This window comes from Thermobia domestica, chromosome 1 (genome assembly GCF_964235325.1).
Source record: "Thermobia domestica chromosome 1, izTheDome1.hap1.1, whole genome shotgun sequence".
Taxonomy (NCBI): domain Eukaryota; kingdom Metazoa; phylum Arthropoda; class Insecta; order Zygentoma; family Lepismatidae; genus Thermobia; species Thermobia domestica.
Genome location: NC_137454.1, coordinates 205,921,934 through 205,943,985, shown reverse-complemented (window position 1 = coordinate 205,943,985; position 22,052 = coordinate 205,921,934). Strand labels below are relative to the sequence as shown.

Genomic DNA, 22,052 nt, shown 5'->3' with positions numbered 1-22,052 from the left:
CGTTTGTGGTTTTCGAATATTTTTATTTGTTTTGAAGATATTACAGAAAAACTCTAAAATTGGAGGTAGTTTAATTTCGCTGTAGTGAAGACTCTTTAAGCTTTGTTGTCCTACCTTGTTCGTTGTACAGCGCTCTTTACATGTTCTTACATTGGCCTTACCAAATTTCTGAAAAAGTTCTTTCCCTCCTGAAGCTTTCCCACATTTCAGCAGCTGCTCTCCAGAGCTCCAACACAGAATTAATCTTCCTTCTTACTAATTCTCGGTTCATTATGTCCCATCTCTCTTCAGTTGGGTTCATGTCTGGCGATTGTGCTCGACACTTCAGCAGAGGAATTTTCATCTCGTTGAACCTCTTCTTAGCGTTTCGGGAGACATGACAGGTGCATTATCTTGTTGGTACAATAAGTCTTCCCTCTTCCCTTCATTAAATCTAAGTATCTATTAGTATTTACAAAACCACCCACCATGGCTCTAACAGCATAATTGTCAAGACACGTTTTCCGCCACGACTCTTACATTCGGACGGTTGTTTCGTGTCTTCATATCGCTTAGTGGTTTGGTGGACACACGATTTGAAATGTTCAAGATGTCAGCCATATATATATATCCCTCTCACTCTCTCTCACTTACTTACTTTTGCCACCTTTCTTAAACCAATTAATTGACATTCGCCATTCCGAAGGAAATACTGCCCATGTTTCCGATCAAACACAGTTGTCGCATGTAAACACAAGTGTAAATCGACTGACCGTGTGTTTGTGTTGTCAATAGCAGATGGTAGTATCATCAAGCTTATGATATTTTATGACAGATAGCAGTTTTATAATCTACTAGTAAAAACCCTTGGGACAGAGTTTAAAGCTTAAAAATTCGATTTATGGTGTAACCACTTGCACACGGATAGATTCTTACCAGAAAATGAATGTTTTTCCATTTTATCGCACCTTCGTACTAAAGTATTGCGTATTTGTGTTTGATACTAATCCATTACTTCGGCTCATGAGGCATGAATATGTTCATTATCGGCAAATTATCCAAAAGTATAAGCTTTTGGACTTCGGTCATATTGCATGAAATCCAGCGATTTCCTCACATTTAAGTGACTATGCAGAATCGTACGTATTGCTTTCATATCAATGTTCAAGGATGTCTGGATCTCATAGGTATGTCACATACCGATCTCTCTCAGTCATTTTACGCACAGCATTAGTATTACTGGCAACAATAGACGTGGATAGATGATGATTTAAAAAAAAAAAAAAAAAAAAAAAAAAAAAAAAAAAAAAAAAAATCCGTGTAAACCCAGAAAAGTCTATTGTTTCGAATTTTATAATTTCGGAATACTAGTGCTGCTGTTATTAGTAGTTTACAGAAACTTTTCCATGTCTTCGTACAAAAGTTAGAAACACAAATGTAACTACTTCAAGGCAGGATGCCTTTAAGCTTCAAGTGCACGAATGGGTATCTTCAGATCTCACGCATCCTTATGGAACACCAGACAGGTGATAAGCGTATAGGAGAAAATATTGGAGGAAAGAATTACTGTTCTGGAATTGATAAGTTGATACATTTCTTGTGTTAACAGTATCTCAGAGTTGAAGGTAACTAGTACACAGTTGGCTCAAGATGCACTATGGCATGTGGAGAACATTCACAAATTAACAGAGTTATGGGCAGTCAACCGTTCCAACGGATTGAGATACCTGAAAAAATAATGACGTTTACTAGGATAATGGGTGCAGGTATGACAGAAGATTTCGAAGAAAAACTTGTGGGAAAGTTCAGATGAAAAATGTTTAGGAAACTAGTAAGATTAGTGAAGTAATTAATATAGGTAGTTCATCCGAGAGGAATAATGTTTGGTTTGTAAGACTATAGAAGAAAAAGGACTCATTAAACGAGAATTTGAGTCCAAAGAAGGAAGAAGAGTGACATCAAAATAAGCAACATTCAGAAACTACTATTGTACATAACACGAGTAGAGTTTCATATTGGCAGTAGATTAAGATAACTTGTTGAATCCTCTATAGAAGGAGCGAGTGAATCCAGTGTGCGGTGAAAACAATCTACAGCACAAATAATTTTAACATTTGAGACGACAAACGGCGGGAAAAAGTCCGATAGATTGATGTTTTGATCTGCTCTCTCTAGTGCCCGTTGATCGCTGAGAGGGGTGATTGCTAAATATGGATTAGAGATGCATTAACCGTACGAAATTTCACAATAGTTCCTGATACAAATGGTCATTAAGAAGGTTGATCGTTGGGGCAAGTTCTTTATGTATGTCGAAACGGGAATGGATAATAATAATAATAATAATAATAATAATAATAATAATAATAATAATAATAATAATAATAATAATAATAATAATAATAATAATAATAATAATAATAATAATGTTAACTGTACACTATAAGCCCAAAAGTCTTTAGTGCGTGTGATTGCTTAGTCTTTAGTGCGTGTGATTGCTTTTTTCCTATTTTCAGGAAAGTAATTCATTATATTGGTAGATTTAAAACTAATGGAAACACTAGTGTACTGTAACACATAATCTTCGTAACACTAAACATCCGTGTCTTGTGACAATCTAATGTTTTACTGTGTCTGTAATATGTGAGATAATGTATTACGGATTCATGTGTGCAGTAGGCAAGACGTTTATGATGCTAATTGGGAGACCTTTCCAATTTTTAAAGACGGGAAATTGTGGGTGGGCTATTAGTTTGGAGGAACAGTGTATTGAATATTACCAGTGAATTAGATATATTAAGAGGAACAGTGTCCAAAATAATGATGGCATGTAGAATTCTTTGAAAGCAATATCAGAGAAGAGAAATAGCGAATTCGTGTTTCCTTTGTCCAGAAGTGTTTCCGTCTGACAAAATTAAATAATAGGTAGTAGTGAAAGTTAAGTCATTTTGAACAACAGCAATTTTGAACAATCGTGTTATGCGAATTGATGGTGCATCTTCAGATAAAAAGTTCAGCACATAGATAGCAGATAGAAAGTTCTGCTTCTGGAAGTTGGTCGCATAAGATACAGCAGCAGCTATCCAAGTGCACCACTTCGTTAATATTGGCTATGAGGATAAAGCTAGTTGAGGAATGCGATTTCTTCAAACAACTAAATTCGGGATGAAGCTTTAAGAACTATTTTCTTTGTGTTCGAAATTTAAGCGTCCACTTCGGGAAATAAATCAGGAATTTACTCTGCATTTCGATGGAGGATGAGTCGTTGCAGCTTTCTTTCATATACGGCTCTGAATGTCAAAACAAAAGGACATCTTAATGTATTACATCATTCGGCCAAAGCAAATTTAATGGAGAAATGAACAATTGGGCAGTTGCTGTACTATTTATTTTTGTGGATGCTCACATGCAAGGAAAAGTATTTTACGCTCTTGGTCACATTCCATTGTACCAATAACAACATTACCAAGGAACTTTTCCACTTAGTCGATAGTTTCGTTGATGAAAATCCATTTTTTTCCTCCAAGTACTTCGTTCCTAATTATTTCAGTGATTCCCGAGTACGTCACGTTTTACGCAGTGCTGACTCATTCGTATCTCTTAGCTATGTACTTTGACAGGGAATATCTTAGGGAGGTATTTTCTATTTTCTACAGAGTAATACTAACTTCTGTGAATGCTTTAAAACAAATCTGCAGGAAACTGAGACTATCGATAAAAAAAAAGCTTACGAAGTAATCAGTGAGGGTTTTGGTTCACGTGATTTTTGCTTATTATTTGAAGTAGATTTATGTTCAGAAGTCTTAATATGTTGTGTAACGGAATAGGTTTAATAGCTTTTTGCATAATTCTCTGACTTTTGTCAAAGTTTACAATATAGTACCAATCCATTAGTTGTAAATATAACAGACCCGAACTCCTTAGCACACTTGTTTAATTTGTCGTTCACGATGTTGCTTCTTGTGGCATCTTGAGATATGATATATATATATATATATATATATATATATATATATATATATATATATATATATAAAAACTGATCACAAAACAAAACACCACCAAACTGGAACGAGGTCTTAAAGAACTTATGCTATTTTCTTGTTGTATCTGTGGAATGGAACGCTGTCACAAACAAAGTAGAAATGGAAGGGACAATACGAGTGGAAAGAACGTTCTTTTTAAATATTGAGATGAAGCATCTTGACATGAAGATAATAAACTATTTTCTTTTATTTTTGAATTTCTTGGAACTGATAGAAACCTTTCTTGAAGTAAGAAATTAAATTACACACGACATAGTTACTACCATAAAGTCCTGATTTTTATATATATATATATATATATATATATATATATATATATATATATACAGGGGTTGGACAAAAAAAATCTAAAACTGCAAAAGTGTGAAATCATAACTATTGATATGCCACATTGACTTGATCTCTAGTCCTCCGTTGCAAGCGCTGCTATCGGCTGAAGGAAATCCACTCGCTTTCTCTCGCTTAGCAACAGCTGAACCCTTATTGGCTCAACCTGTGGGTGTGTGAGGGTGTGAGTGTTAGTTCGCATTTTTGCCACGGCTCAAGTCATTTTGGCAGCACGATAGTATGGTGTGGGGCCTCCTTTTGCGTCCAAAACAGCATGGATCCAACGTGGAATGGATGTATACAGCTCCTGAATCGTGGTGTGTGGAATTTTGTACCAATGTTCCACCAAAACATGCTCCAGTTCTTTAAGGGATGCTGGTGGAGGGTAATGAGACCGAACACACCTTTCTATTTCAGACCACAATGGCTCAATGATGTTCAGATCTGGTGATTGTAGGACCCAGGGGAGGTGTGATAGTTCCCGGTCATGCTACTCAAATCATGATTTCCCCAGCCCCCGCCAAGTGAACTTTGTGGTGGACAAACACCGTGCTCGTGGGTTTTCTCGGGGTTCTCCCGTTTCCTCCCACTCTTCATTCCACCATTTCACTCATCTCTCATCATCACCGTCTCCTTTAGCCTAACCGGCATGACCGTGGGACGTAAAACTTAAAGATTTCATTTCATTTTTCAAATCATGATTTCACCGTTTTTGCAGCGTGACAGTGTGCCAAATCATCTTGATATATGCCATCACCATCAGGGAACAATATTTGAGACATGGGTAGAACCTGGTCCCCGAAAATGGCCTCATACGCCTTAGCATTCATCCTTCCATGCAGGGCTATGATGGGACCTGCGGAAAACCACGATATCACTGCCCATACTGTAACAGAACCATTTCCATGCTTTACAATTGGGAGCAGACAGTCTGTATCATAGGCCTGCGACGGTGTTCTCCATACGTAAACACGACCGGTTGTTGAAAACAAGGTAAAGATCGATTTATCGGACCACATTACGTGTTTCCACTGCTCGTGAGTCCACGCCTTGTGGTCCTTGCACCACTGGATACGCTTCTTCGCATTTACTGCTGTGACCAGGGGGTTTGGCGATAGCGGCCCTACCATGAATTTTCATTTTATGTAGTTCCCGTCGCATTGTTTTCGATGAAACCGGGTTCTGTAGGCTGGAATTGAGTTCAGACGTAATTTTCATTGCAGTGGTCTTCTTTTTAGCTGCTACAATCCGTTTTAATGCCCTCCGGTCCCTATCTGACAGGATTGTCTTTCGACTACTGTTATGCTTTGCAGACATCGTTTGCCCATGAATTGTGTATGCCCTCGTGACATTGGACACAGTGCCTTTCGATGCCCCCACAATGTTCGCCACGGTTGCCACTGAAGCTCCAGCCAGACGTGCACCAACGATCATGCCTCTTTGGAAGTATGTCAGGTCGCCCATTTTACCGCAACCCTTTCACACCACAACACTCACAGGTGAACGGGTTACTGCTGACGGAAGAGGAAGGTCCACAAGACACATTGAAAACAAGAAAACGATCAGCAACCGCAACACGCGTTGTACAGTGGAGGGCCAAACTTTCGTGTCCTGCATGAAGTGTTTTTAGATTTCTCTCTCTCTCTCTCTCTCTCTCTCTCTCTCTCTCTCTCTCTATATATATATATATATATATATATATATATATAATAAGAATAGGCAGTTTTTGGTATTTAAACAATAAAAGGTAATATAGAGTGAATAGGCAAAATAAATTTTGATTAAAGTGGAGCAAAGACCCCTAAAACGACCTCAGCATGTTCAATTTTATCATATTTTCAATATTAAGAAATAGACATTTTGCTTAACATCGATCTCTACTGATCACATAGCATGGAATGTGCAAGTCGTCGTCCAAAAACGACAAGTTTCGTTGGCCTGAAGTGTCGGCATCTCTTTCATTACTGTCCTGAACCATGACGATATGTTTAGGATTTGCATACAAGCAACGTGACAGCTGATTCCTCAGGAATACTCCAGCACCTATGCGATTCGATGTTATAGCTTAAAGGCTCTGGTTGCACCACATGGAGGCTTCACGCCATAGTGATTTATCAAGGTTAGAGATGTACAGTCCTGAATTTGTAATCATCTCTATGTAATTCGATAACGAATTTGCTTTATAAATTTCGTTCTACTGTCAAGTGTCTTATATAACAAATTTATTTATAAATTTTATTCTACTGTCAGGTATTTTTCTTGGTGTTGCAGCTTTCACAATGTGTATATATGTATATGAAGAGTCGTTCAAGCTTTACCAAGATTTTTGATTTCTAGACAGGAAATTACATATAGAATTATATGTAGAAGCACCAAACTATGTCATTTTTTAAAAAGTATTTCCCTTAAACATCCAGACACCGGTGCCGTCGTGAAACCTCCCTGATGCCTTTTTGGTAGAAAGTAATGAGATTTGTGTCATAGGACAGCGTTTTTCTTAGTCATCTGCCTGGAAGTGCGTTCTGCTCAAATGTTCTGTCAGAAATACAAGTAAGTGGAAATCACTGAGAGCTAAATCTGGGTTGTAAGCACTATGTGGTTAATCCTCCCAGTTCAAGTTAGCCAGTGTTGTTTGAGTCAAATGAGTCGTGTATGACCTGGCAGTCATGAAAATTATGGCATGTTTCGACATTGTTCAAGTTTTTTCTTCCGAACTGCCGATATGAAGCAGTATTGAGTAATACTGGACATTAATTGTGGCACTCTTTCGGAAAATCCTTTCATGTTCCAGAAGACAGCTCTCAAAACTATACCGACAGATGCCTACGCTTTCTGAGGAGAGGAAAGCTCTCAAAACTATACCGACAGATGCCTACGCTTTCTGAGGAGAGGAACCATTATGCCGGCACTCCATGCTGCATTGTTTTGTCTAGTAGTAAGGGTGTAGTAATGCAACTGTGTTTCATCACACGTGATGCTGACTCCAGAAATGCATCTCTAGTTTCGAAACCGATATAAATGCTTTTCACAGATTAACCTTCGTATCGCCTTCCGATCAGATGTCAATTGTTGGGGCACCCAATTTGCAAATGTATTACTGAAAAGTAAATACTTGGTAATGATTGTCTCCACACTTACAACACTGATATTGACTATGAGCTATGTCACGCACTGTTACTCGCCGGTCTTCAAGGATAACTTGCTCAACCCTCAGCCAGAATGACTGCTGTTGGGCGAACGTGTCTGTGCGCTTCATTTACTATCAGCTCCCACCATTTACTACGGTGCTTGCAGTCTACGCAAAATGTCAGCAGATTTCACCTTTTGTAAAAGAAGTTTCATTATACACCACTGTTCCACAGCAATAGATACGCTACCATCTTTGTTTAGATTGATGCACATGGTCAAATGTGTCGCAGTGGATTATGGTTATTCGCAAGGGATCATTTGATGACAGGAAGTAGAAATAGTGATGATTGAATAGAACAAAGTTAAAAGTCGAATATAGTTCATTATTTATTATTTACTCCAGGTCACTAGAGATGTAGTTGTTTTTTTCTAGGTTACAAAGAAGGGTAAACTTTTTGTGATTCTGTGGTAATGTTAATTGAGATAAAATTTGTAGAGTAAATGTCTAGATAAATAGATGAAATTCATTTGATGTTTCATTGCTGAGAGAGAATTCCAGTAGAAGAAGAGATAGATTTGGAACGAGTATATGTGTGGTGGCTTGTATTTAAAATCAGTTTCAGTAAAAAAGTATTGGTATTAGTTGTTTTGTTGGTGCAATAATTGGATTGTGGCCTATAGCAAATTTACGTATAAACTTGTAAAATGTGATTGGCGTTTATATGTTTGGTTACATATTAAGTGACGACGAAATTAGTTTACCACTAAAGGGGAACTACTACAACTTTTCTTTTTTAATTAAATAAGATTAAATTTTTGTACCACTGTAAAGTAAAAAGCATAGAAATATTTATAATTTACGAGGGTCATTTCAAGTCTTGCACACAGCGCATGCGAGACCGTTTGAGTGATCTGATCAATTTTATATCAGTTGTGAGTCAGAGTTTGGGCTTGACGATTGTGTCTGTGTTTGCTGGTTCGCGTGGCTGTGTTGTGAGAAATTCAATGTTGAAATGGAAGGTGACTCAGGTCGGATTACACATAATGATCAGCGTTCGTATATCAAAATCGAAACTCTACGTGGAAAGAATCCAATTGAAATTTACAATGCTTTGCGAGAGGTTTGTAGAAATAGTGTAGTGGATCGTAGCACTATTACGGTTGTCAGCTCGTTTCCGTGAAGGCCGTGTAAGCACTGCGGACAACCCAAGAAGTGGAAGACCATCAACTTCAACAGACTACACCTCTGAGATTATTATGAATGACAGTTTTAGAAAGGATCGCCGAAAAACATGTGAGAAAATTGCATATGAGGCCAGAATATCGGTTATTTCAGTTTACAGAATCATTACCAAAAAGTTAAAAGATGAGAAAAATCGCTGCCAGATGGGTTCCAGTGAGGTGACCCGAGTGATCAGACAGTTCAACAATGAAGATATCCCATCCGGAATACAAAATTTACCAAAACGTTGAAAAGCTGGCATAAGCAAGAATAGAGATTATATTGAAGGCCAATAAAGGTATTTTGTACAATAAATTATTTACTTCCATAATATCTTTCAGTGTGCAGAACTTCTGAAATGACCCTTGTAGAGTATGTTTTCCATCAAACTGGAAAAAAAATTACTATCCTGATACGGGATAGATAGGAGTTACAAATTGAAGTGTCCTATTCGACATGATGTAATATATGTGTTAGTCCATGCACGAATAATACTTGCTTAGTAACAATTTTGAAAGTAGTTCTTAGTCGTGACTTACTTTCACATTAAAAAAAAAAATAAAAAAAAAAGCAAAGGGAAATAGACTATGAGGTTCAAATGTGGAACATATATTCGAACATTTTTTTCTTTTTCTAGGTTAAGTGATCAACTGTTAGCTGCAATAAATGAACATAGCTTCAGTAAGCGTAGCCGCTTTAGTCAGGAGTCAGATTCTGAGAAGGATAAAGATTTTCGTGGGCATATGGGTGATAGAGAACGGGACAGAGATAGAAGAGAAAAGGACCGAGAAAGAGATAGAGACAGAGATAGAGATAGGCATGAGAGGGATCATCATCCTCGTGACCAGAATAAGTGGGAGCCAGTGAGAGGTGAAGCGAAAGATCGAGGGAAGCCACAGGAACATGACAGAGATTGGAGAGATCTAGATCATCGTGATGAAAAGCATGGAGTAGAATGGGAAAGAAGAGAGATGCGCGAAGGAAGATACTTAGATCAAAATGAACCTCCAAATAGAGGGGATAAACCTAATTTATTGGATAGACTTCGAAATTTAGCTGATGATGGAATGAGAGATGAAAGGTAAGAAATATTTTTCTTCGTCAGGCTGGTGAGTATTTCGAGTAGTATATATATATGTATATATATCTTTATCTATGTATCCCTCTATCTATATACGAGGTTTGGCTAAAAAGTAATGGGACGTCCCAAAAGTACGGATAATTGTCACAAACTTAAAGGTAATCCCTTTAACATACTCCCCTCCCCTCTATACAGGTTTGCATACGAAGTTTCTATTATTGGAAGCAGTTGTTGAAATCTTCAGGTGTCACCGTCTTAAGTACCGCTGCCGTTTCTGCTTCACCTCTTCCACAATCTGAAAATGAGTTCCCTTGAGGGTAGATTTCACTTCCGGAGAAAGAAACAAAATCACCCGGTGACAAGTCTGGCGAATATGGTGGGTGTTAAAAAAAGTCTTCGTAGCCGCGAAAAACTGCTTGATTGTCAAAGGATTATGCGAAGAAGCATTGTGATGTACAATTTATTCATTGTTCTTCCACAAGAGGGACCTTTTCTTTCTCACGCATTCTCGCATCTTCACCAAAACCTGCTGATAATATTGCTTATTCACTGCCCGGCCTGATGGTACACATTCAATCAGAAGCAAGCCATTGATATCAAAGAACCTTTACTTTCGATTTGTGCTTGCTTTCATTCGCGGTGATGATGGAGTTTTCCAGTGCATGGACTGCCTTTTTGTTTCAGGATTATACTGAAAGATGAACGTCTCGCCACCAGTGACGATTTTCATTAACAAGTGCGGTTCTGCTTTCAGGCGTTCCATTGTGTCACTCCACACGTGTTTCCAGATGCCTTTCTGCTCTTGCTTGAGGTGATATTTGGTACCATTTTAGAGCAGACTGTGTGCATGTTCAAATAGTCGTTTAAAATTGTGCTGACAGACAACACAATTGCAAACCTATGTGTTCAGTCGCTACTCAGATTAAACCCGACTGAGAGCGGCAACTCATGTGTATCATATTCTTCTCGAAAGTTTAAGGATGCTGTGCGCCCATAGCCTCCTCACTGCTCCACGTATACTACTGACGGTTTCCAGTCCCGTTATTTTATTTTTTTTTTTTTAACCTAATTTCGTATTCTTAGGTGCCAAAAGTCATGGTATAGCGGTAGAGAACTATTTGACATCACGGAAGAATCGCGGAAAACTGGTCAAACGGCGCGAAGCAGTTTCACTGTTGCCAGTTGGACTTTTGTGACTTGAGTGAAACTTGTAACATGGTGATGACGAGACTGGAATTAACAGGGTTTGAGCTCAGGATGATAATTGGTTCTAAACGAATGGAATATTCCATTTCGGAAATCGGTCGAACATTAAACTTTTATCGCTACATTTCATCAAGGACCGCATTCTATGCGTCATGACCCATCAGGGAGAATGCAGTTGTCCCCGTGACGCGTACTGAATGACCACGATCAGTGACGTCCGGGCGTACAATCAAGCAGTAGTGAGTAAACTGACAGCACACTCGATGCAGGGCGTTCCAGTAACGTATTTGAAAGGTCTGTGCAGTGCAGTTTTAGTCTCCATGGGTAGAGCAACTATTGACCATCGGCAACAGCAATTCACCTGGGCTCGAGAATACATTGATTGGGCCTGAGATGACTGGTAACGTATTGCGTGGTCAGATGAATCACATTTCCAGTTAGTACACGTGAATGGTAGGGTTCGTGTATGGCGTAATTCCCATGAGATCATGGACTCAAGTTGTTTACGGGGCGTTTTTTTTTTTTTTTTTTTTTTTTTTTTTTTTTTTTTTTTTTTGGGCCCTCTGATCCGCTTGAACTGCTCATCGCTGTATTCAGCTCGTGGGTTTCGTGTACCCTACCAACAATAGGACTTTCGAGGATGACAATGCACCTTATCACCGGACCGCAGCGGTGCGCGATTAGCTTGAACATTCTGACCACTCCCAACCCATAATTTGGCATGCTTACAAGTAACACTTCACATCGTTGCTGCCGGTCTGACGCTAAACTATACATTTTCGGAAAGCACTAGTCCTAAATAGGATAACTACACAGTGCGACGGTCAGACGTTGCCGCGTTCAGGACTTATGGAGCGTCAAACATTAACATGGGGTTTATGAGAGTAACCATAGCAGTCGTATTATTTCATGCTAATTCGTCTTGCATTTGAACTCTGTGCTAACATTTGTGTTGTAGCAGTCGTATTATTTCATGCTAATTCGTCTTGCATTTGTACTCTGTGCTAACATTTGTGTTGTTTTTGTGTTTTTTAGGTATGCGTTGTAAGATGGATCCGAAAGTGGTCGTTTGGGCTCTGGTGGCCGAGATCGGGACAAATGAGCGCAATCCAAATTTGGAAGAGCAAAGGATGGTGGCACACATCAAGTCTCTTTTGACCAGCGGGATGGAAGTCGTTGAAGAGATTCGTACGCTCGGCTTCGGTGACAGTGATGGTGACCAGGGGGACGGAGACATGGATTTTGGAGACGAGGAAGACCAAGAGCAGGAGGATGCAGAGATGCCTTCGTCATCGCAGCAGTCTCATACGTCTTCCGCATCTGGCTCATCAGCGTCAGAATACCTGCCCTCTCCTGTGAAGAAGCCGAAGTTCCAGGATCAGCCTCCAGAAGACTCCAAAATGACACCAGAGCAGTGGCGCGAGTACAAGGCAAAAGCCTATGCCTACTGGACGGTAAATCCAAAAACAGGTAGGCCTTGGAACACAAAGACCGGTCGTGCTACCCACTCGACTCTGCAGAATCAGTTCAGGTATATTCGGAACATTGGCGTGCTACGTCACTTTGGGGCAACACAAGGCAAAGATGACAAGAAGACGCTGATGGCAGAGATCAATGAGGCAGTTCGGGGCATGTTCGCGGAGAAACAGCACACTGCTATCATTCACGATCGAACGTTGCGAATTTGGGCTAGGCAAACAGCTAATGAACTGGACCCTAACAAGAGTCTCAAGTTCAAGGCATCACCGTCGTGGGTGTACAGATTCAAGAAGCGCAACAACATCGTGGACCGTGCAATCACCCACAGGGTCGGCAGGACCTGGCAACTGAAAGAGTTGGACTTGCAGCAGCAGGCTGATGCTTTCGTATTAGCGACTCGCGAGCTCATTGCAAGCGAAAGCATCCCACCAACGCAGGTTGCCAATGCAGATCAGAGTAGCTTCAAGAAGTTGTTGCAGAGTACTCGCACTCTCCGTACCAAAGGAACAACAGTCGTGCGAGCGGTTGTGGGATCCATGAGCGCAACAACCCACAGCTACATGATCATGCCCGTGATCACCATGGCCGGAGAGATTCTGCGGCCGATGTATGTACTGGTGTCGGAACCAAGTGGAAAGTTTCCGGGAAACAAGCCTGCAGATCCACCGAACATCAAATCATTTGCTGGCAAAACGTCCAACATGAACAGGGACGACCTTAAGGACTTCTACGAGCAAGTGTTCTGGCCAAGCATGCCTGATGATCGGAAGAAGATCGTTTTGCTATTGGACTCGTGGACTCTGAACAAGGACGACAATCTATCGAACGCACTGAAGCCTGCCGACGTTGCGTTGCACAAGAGACTGATTCCTGGTGGTTGCACTGGAAAGATTCAGCCTTTAGATGTGCATTTCTTCCGTCAGTACAAGTCCTTTGTACGCTTTGTGACCGACACACTGGCCATGGACAGTGTCATGGATATCTGGCATCGCGATCGATTCCTGGCACTACAGTCGTTTTCACTCTACCAGTTCAGCGCACCCCGATTCAAGAACCTGATCCGGTACGCTTTCCACAAGGCTGGCTATCTGGACGAGGAGCCGGGAATGTGGATCTCTCCGCACGAGTACTGCTTTGACTCCCTCGACGAAGGTGACGTGTGCTTCACGTGCGGCGAACTACCGTTCGTCAAGTGTGCACACTGTGAGCGCACTCTTTGCATCTCTCATGCTCTGTTCGACGATTTGCACATTGATTGTACCCTTTAACTTACGCAAACAAGTGCTCAATCAGACAACGTCGATTCAAACGTCACAAACCTTGTGTTCTTCTTCGTTTCCTGTAACTCTCATAAACCCCATGTTAATGTTTGACGCTCCATAAGTCCTGAACGCGGCAACGTCTGACCGTCGCACTGTGTAGTTATCCTATTTAGGACTAGTGCTTTCCGAAAATGTATAGTTTAGCGTCAGACCGGCAGCAACGATGTGAAGTGTTACTTGTTAGATCTCCGGACATGAACCCTGCTGAGCACACACGGGATATCATAAAGAGGGCCATTCGTACTCAGGATCCTCAACCTACAACAGCCATCGAATTATGACAGCTATCGAGTGTGCACATCCCTGCAGGAGACTACTAGCGATTTGTTGCATAGAAAGAGAGATTTATAGCCATTCTTCAAACTGGTAGAATTAGGATTAGAGAAAATATTTGAACTCCCTTTCTACCTTAGGATACGAATTTCAGTAAAGGTGTAAACATCGTCTACTTTTGGCATAAATTTTGAATCTCCTTACTCCTGATTGGATACACTCTTTATAATCAAAATGACATGATAAAAAACAAAGTAATACGTTTTGGAAACGTGAACGCTAATATTAATCAAGAATGAGTATATATCGAGTTTCAACAATTTTAAATCTTCCCTTTACCGCGTAGGATACGCTCTTTAATGAAAATGACATGATAAAAACGTAGTTCAAAGATTTGAGTCAAGTTTAGGAATTATATTTCTGAGCTTTCGATATCTATGGCCGTGTTAGCACGTCACATATGAGTGATGACATCCCTCGGCATTTAGACTACCCATGGAATGGAGGAGGAAGAAAGGAAGCAGCCTGGAACGACTGTTTTTTGCAGTCGATCCAGCATCTCAACGGAACATATCATTACCCCGATGGCAGAACTTTCTTTGTTTATTATTGTTTATTGTTTATTTATGCAAGTAGTCCGTGCATTTAAGACATCTACACATAGCAGGCATGTTTTTATACTTTTCTCTTGGCTATTTTGTTTTTCCTCTGGCAGTTTTTCTGCACAGGCGCGACAGATTTTTCTGCGATCACATCGCAGATCGCAGAATGTTCTGCTATGGGGATCATCACCACTCAAAACACTATCAAAACCGAAAGGGTTTTAAATTTCCTGGTACGTTCAGTTTTAGTACTAATTTTCGTAGAGCAGAAACGGTAAAAGATAGTGAGAAGCTGTTTTTTTACAATTCATTGAGCCTTCCAAGAATAGGTTCTGTCTCCTTCGTTAACGCTTTATTCAGTTCAGAAGTGATACAAATCAACTGTTTCCGGTTTCAGCGCTGGTCCCCATAGAGCAAAAATAGTAAAAGGTATTGAGAAGCGTTTTTTCTCAAATGATTTATTGCCCCAAGAATAGGTTCCATCCTCCTCTGTTAGCCTTCTATTCAAACCGAAAATGTAGAAATTACTATTTCTGGTTTCAGTGTTGACGGAAGCTGTAATAGAGATAGCGATTTTTTTCACTTGATTCAGCGCTTCAAGGAAACAAGCGCCTCCCAAACACTGCGGAAACTAAAAGTAGTTGAAATTTACTAGTACCTCCGGCTTCAGTGTTAAATTCCATAGATCAAAAACAGTAAGCGATTTTGAAAAACATCAATGTTACTTTTGTTTTGACACAGATTCAGCGCCTCAAAAATTAATTTGATCCCATCTTCTGTGTGTTGAAACCGGAACTTCAGTTCTAAAAAGTGGAATTTGTTTAATTTCGATACTAAACTAAAGGACTAATTTTCACCTATTAGTGGTCAATTAAGGCTTTTAATGTTCAGAGGTAAAATTACAGAAGAAGTACTAAAGCAAATGGTTTGTTGCAGTATTTTTGAATAATCTAGTTCTAAGATATGCAAGTTTACGCTAACATCTGAAAGGTCACTAATTGGCATGCGGTGATCAACAAAAATGTCCACCACTCACAAATGGGCAAGGATTAAAATATTTAAAAATCTGTTTTGTTTTGTCAGTGAATATGGTAATATTTTAAAAAATAATAATAAAAAAAAATAAAATTATGAAGCAACTTAAGAAATCTTTATTGGACAACTTCATATGGATTTTTTGTAATTGTACGAATTACGTTTTGGTTCTTTAAAAGATGGTTTCTTGGTATAGTCACTTACTAGTGACTTTTTCTTTAATTAAAGGGACTCGGGACCAGGACGTGGACAAGACAGTAGATTAAGAGGTGAAAGACCAAATATTCATCGCGAAGGAGGTTTGAGTCATGGTGCACCTCATCCAGGGCTAGATAATTCAGAAGGACCAGATAAAATGATGTTCAATGCCGGTCGTCCATTGGTTGATGGACCTGGTATGTCTTCAGAAATGGACAGAAATACATCTGGACCGTCAGATGGACCGGCACCAGGACTTCGATTTATGGGACCAAGAGGCCCATTACCGCCTGGTAAGTTTTTCACTCTAAACTGAAATTTTAACAGTAAAAATCCATAAAAGCATAGTGTATGAATGTAAAAAGCAGGGTGTTAACTTACAGAAATACTGTATATAAGGTTTCCGACATCAGTTGCAAAGAAAACTTCGGAACTGAAAAGACTAAACGAACGTGTAAGCGGAGAAAACTACATAGCATGAGAATTTAGCATCATGTAGTCGTCTAATGGAATCGAAATGCTTGAGGTGAGCAAGTCACGTGACTCGCATTTAATGTAAATGGGAAAGATTCTGGTATAAATACGTTTGGTATACATAGAAAGTGGGAGGATGACATAAAAAATATGATCTTAGGAATGTGGATGACTATAATATGATCCCGAGTTCGATCCCAGCCCCCGCCAAGTGAACTTTGTGGTGAACAAAACCCGTGTGCGTGGGTTTTCTCGTGGTTTTCCCGTTTCCTCGCACTTTCTTCATTCCACCATTTCATTCATTACTCATCATCACCGTCTCCTTTAGTCTAACCGGCATAATCGTGGGACGTAAAACTCAAAGATTTCATTTCATTTTTCATTTTATAATATCATGAGTAATTTGGCTGTGGTTATCTATTTGGTAACTAAGAATCATCGGTATCTTTGCTTCTAAAGTGGAAGTCATATCAATTTTATGCTCTTCTTTCCAGCAGTCTTTTCAGAGATGCATCCTCCACTGTTCGAAGACATTGCTTTGTAGGATATTTTTGCTTAGCAGGCCAAATACACAAAAATCCACTTGCGATGCATCTACCGATTTTATGAGAGCGTCGCTGTATGGTGGAAACGTATTTCCGTTGTTCTCATCAAAAATAGTAGTGTTAAAGGTGATTTATGGCGTGTGAAGTCTTTTGCTGATAAACTCAGACCTGGTTTATAGCAGTACGGATTGAGAATCCGGATTTTTGTTGCATAAAGGGTTTAGAACGGTTAGTAATAGACCGAGTTGGATTTACTTTTGTAGCTATATCTCACTAGTACCATGGAGCTCCTCCTTTAATTTCGTGTATGACTTTCTTCCCATTAATTTGTAATATGTTTTTCAAGTTATTTAAGCACATATCTATCTTATCTAATGTAACTTTTAATTCGGTTAGGTGACATTGGTAGAGGTTTCTGCTGTTTGGATATGACATTGGTACAAGCGTATGGCGAGGCACCACTATATGGACTCTCTTTCGTGCCGTTTTAGTAGGTTCAAATTCCGAGTAGGATCTATTCTGGCCTTACTCGTCGTGCTAAATGCAAACGAGAGATCCTTTTTGGGAAATCGTGAATCCTCTTGGTTTGCGTAGTTGGATTATCCACATACATCAGTATTTTGCATCGGAAAAGGCAATGATATCCTTTTTAGAATGAGTACATTCTTAACGGTACTGTACTTTGTATGAGCTCAAAGACAGTGGCATATGAGCTACGCATATTCCACACTATTTGAGTTCGATTAACTCCCCTCACTGTAGCTATCACACTTGTAACTTGTTTCATATGCCTCAAATATCCTTCTGCATTATAGATAAAAAAATTGTGTATCAAGTCAAGAACAGACCAGTATTGTGGGGGGAAATTAAAAGTAGAAATAGAAGAAGGATGCAGACTTAATCAGAGAAATAAACGAAAGAAATAAATGTTGAATAAGAACAAGAGCAGGAGCAATATAGTAGTTTAGATTGAAAATATTGGAGTTGGACATCTCGTTCAGCACCATAGTTATAGGAGAAATGAAAACTAAAGTAAGGAAGTGTAGTATCCCTAACACTATTTGATATAAGATGAAAAACAAAGTCGACAAGCAAGTAAAAAAGATGGAAGATTTTTAATCTGGAGAGAGAATGCAAATCCAAATGCAGTTGAATACATGGAACACAAGTACAGGAATATTCGGGGAAAATGTTACTAGAGAAAAAAAAAAATAGTGGTTGAAATAGCAAGATAAAGTCAAAAGTAGAGCAAGGATGGAAGCAAGATACGTGAACAGCTATATGAACGTAGAAAAAAAAAGCCAAAGAGTAAAGTACATAAATTGCTAACGGACAGTGAAAAAGTGGAATCATTCTACCAACAAGTGAAGCATCTTCTTGTAATGGTAGGTATACCGAAAGAAGTAAAGAGGCTAATAGCACAGTGTATACTACATATCAACCACAACATACGGGATAGGAACATTAATAATAACACGGAGGAAGTGGCGGAGGATAAAAACGAAAAAAAGTTAAGTATTTTTGGAGCATACTAACGAAAAAGAAAGGACAGAATTAGATGAAGAAACATGAAGGGAAGAATAAATAAAACAAGATTGAGTTGATTCAAGCATATAGAGGATGAAATGCATCAGTATATATATATATATATATATATATATATATAAGAAAAAGAATTCATTCGTATAAGAAAAAGAACATGCACAAACAGTCAAAGAAAGAAAGAAAGAAATAAAGAAAAGAAAGGAAAGAAAGAAAAGAAAGAAAAGAAAGATTGATTGATTGATTGATTGATTACATTACATTACATTACATTGGCTTTTTAAATTATGTAAAATGTAAAGAATGAAAGAGCTTGAATTTTGGTCAGAAACAGAAATTTAAAACATATTACTAACAAAAACTTAAACAGAACTGTAAGTAAACAGTAAGGTAAAGACCTGGTAGTAGACCTCTATAATAATAGTTGCATCAGTTCACTATCAAGATGAAAACTGTTTATCGCAAGACTCGAACAGAATTCAATGAATGAATGACAGTACGAATGTTAATATTGTATGTCCTCTGTGCATAATGGTGATAGTATCACTCAGTGACTTTATGAATAATAATAATCACGAGTGTCCTTCCTTCCTTCCTTGTTGAGTAGCCACTTTTATATGAGAGAGAAACGTTGACAGACTTCCGTGAATTCTGAAATCACTAAAAATTAAGAAAGTTTATGACATCTCCAATTCAACACACATGCTTGATTAGCGAGAACAAAAGAACACGGGAATGTAAGCAGTGGTGGCATTTGCTGCTCGTAACAAAGAATTATATGAGCAAGAATGCTATAATATTCCTGTAAGATATGCCACAATTTTATGTGAGCAAGAATGCCATAATATTCTCGTAAGACATCCCACAATTTAAAGAAATATCTAACAATATAAATATCGGCAAAGTAAATACGTGTGATGACATTATCAGATAAGCAGACAAGAACAAGGACAGAAAAATCTAACAAGTATCCAGATTGGGCGCCATATTGGATTGCAGTTATGTGATCACGTAATAGTGTTACAAGGCTGTGAGGAGATGAATTCAGTTGGCAAGGACAAAACCGATGTGACGGTTAGTTCAGTTGAAGAAGAAGAAAGGAATGATAAAGAAATTGTACCCTTCTGGCCGCAAAAACTGAGTCTACCTTCCACATTCTAAGTCCAAAATGTTGAACCTAAATCCTTACATTCCTCGAATCTCCTTACAAGGGAGATCAGTTCTCCCTCCATTCTGTTAGAGAGCAAGATGCTTATTCTCTAGTAGAAATAGACGGTCTGAACATTGCCTTCAAGGAAATATTCAAGAAGAATGTAGAAAACAATCATAAAATATGACCCCAAAAAAGTCAAACACTGGCATATTCAGGGCTCCCAGCTGTCCTATTTTCCTATTTTTTCCTATATTTTGGAAATTTGTGTATATTTGTCCTGTATATGTCCTATATTTTAATCTTATCCTATATTTTTCAGTGATGGAATTATTAAAAATACAAACTAAGGGCAGTTTCAGTGATGATGCAAATTGCTACATATTAGCAATATGCTAGATGTATCTTAGCATTTTTTTTTCTGAGGGACTAATTACTAACCCTCACTATTATTTTTTTAATTTGCTTTTTCCTGTCTTCTCCATATCCACTCTTTTTTCTTTGTTTTTTTACTTCTTGGCTGAGGAACCTTGCCATGCTCCAGTTTCCAGTATTGCTGTACATAATATGCATATTCCTACCGTCCTGGAAAACCTGGAAATAAAAGTGTGTCTTGGAAATCCCTGAAAATGTAATGGAAAGCAGAAAATGGTGAAAATCGGAAATGTCCTGGAAATTATTTATGAACTGGACATGTCGTGAAATTTATATTGTATAACAGTTGTTAGAAGTGTATATATAATTTGCAGAGCAATGATGAATGAAATGCTATTAACATTATTTATTTCAGAGGGAAATACATTGATCAAATACGTCAATGTTTAATTAGAATCAAATATTTCATTACAAAAATGTTATAAATATTTTTTTTTTCATTAGAAAGATATGAAGTTTAAAAAGTGAAAGGTTTCTTATTCTGTATTAATCTAAATCTTGTTTCTAGTTGCCCATTGGGGTGAAGGGTGGCCTTTTCTTACAATACATATTTATACACCAAACTGCCCTATATTTTTTCAATGTCCTGGTGGGAGGCCTGCATATTGCGTATGTGATAACCAATTCAAGCCTGTGCAAAGTACACCGTCAATAGAACAGTAACAGGAAATAACGGAGGAGACTTAGAGGAGCAATTCGAGTTAGAAACAAGTTTGGTGCAACAGAAAGTTTTTTTTTTTTTTTTTTTTTTTTTTTTTTTTAAATAAGAGATACTTTTTTTTAAAAAAAATCTTTATATGCCGTCTCGTTCAGCTTCTATAGGTGTTTGTATTTGATGAATCGTAAATGCCGGCGTGATCCGTGGCCTAGCGAGGTACTTGACGTGAGTCAGCAACCACTCCTTTGTTCGCAGCTGATAAACATTTAATAGTGCAGTGGATTTAATAGATTGTATTGTGACTACTTGCTTTATGTTGAACTCTTGAGGTACGTTTTTGTTAGTTTTTTTTTCCTACACCATTAGTATAAAAAAATAGAGATATTAGTGATTAAGTAGTGTTGTGCGTTGCAGTGTTTCTTCCAGACTTGCTTTTGAGAGGCATTGTCTGCCGGGGCTCTGAGAGTGCCCCCACCCCGGAAGCGACCAAAATAATACGTCTATAATATAATTATAAATATAATAGTACCGTGTGAAAATATGAGGTAAAAATGCCTAACACTTACTGTGTTTTAGGTTGTAATTCTTGTCCGATTAAAGGGGCCGCGGTGGCTCAGTGGTAGAGCGTTCACCTCTGGTGCTAGGGGTCTCGGATTCAAACCCTGCTCCCGCCAAGTGAACTTTGTGGTGGACAAACACCGTGTGCGTGGGTTTTCTCGGGGTTCTCCCGTTTCCTCCCACTTTCTTTATTCCACCATTTCATTCATTACTCATCATCATCACCGTCTCCTTTAGCCTAACCGGCATAATCGTGGGACGTAAAACTCAAAATTTCATTTCATTTCTTGTCCGATTAAAGCTGAGGAACATAAAGTATCTTTTTTACGTTTCCAAGTCGTGAGAATCACCAGAGCGATATAAATTATGGCTCAAGAAAATCAGTAGGAAAGATTTTGTGCCAAATAAAAACACACTTGTTTGTTCTAAACATCTTCAAGAGTCCGACGTCGAGCAGTCATGTCTACTGAAAGAAAAGCTAATGCCAGGAGAGTCATTTACACACAAATGAAGAAAGAATGCCGTTCCAAATATACGCAGGGCTCCCAGCTGTCCTGTTTTCCTATTTTTTCCCTGTATTTTGGAAATCTGTGTATATTTGTCCTATATATGTCCCATATTTTAATCTTGTCCTTTATTTCCTATATTTTTCAGTGATTGAATTATTAAAAATATAAGCCAAGGGCAGTTTCAGTGGTGATTTAAATTGCTATGTATTAGCAGTATGTTAAATGTGTCTTAGCTTTTTTTTTTTTTTCTGACGGACTAGTCACTAATCCTCACTATATATTAAT

At 38.6% G+C, this 22,052-nt stretch overlaps 1 protein-coding gene across 6 annotated transcripts in view; it reads left to right on the top strand.

Moving 5' to 3' along the window:
- Isha (Insulator su(Hw) mRNA adaptor) overlaps positions 1-22,052 on the top strand; it is a 183,647-nt gene that overhangs the window by 90,348 nt on the left and 71,247 nt on the right. For all 6 annotated transcript variants that reach the window (XM_081769045.1, XM_081769053.1, XM_081769037.1 and 3 more), the window contains 2 exons: positions 9,338-9,781; positions 15,927-16,189. In XM_081769045.1, coding sequence (XP_081625171.1) covers positions 9,338-9,781; positions 15,927-16,189 — 707 coding nt within the window. The remainder of the gene's footprint in view (positions 1-9,337; positions 9,782-15,926; positions 16,190-22,052) is intronic.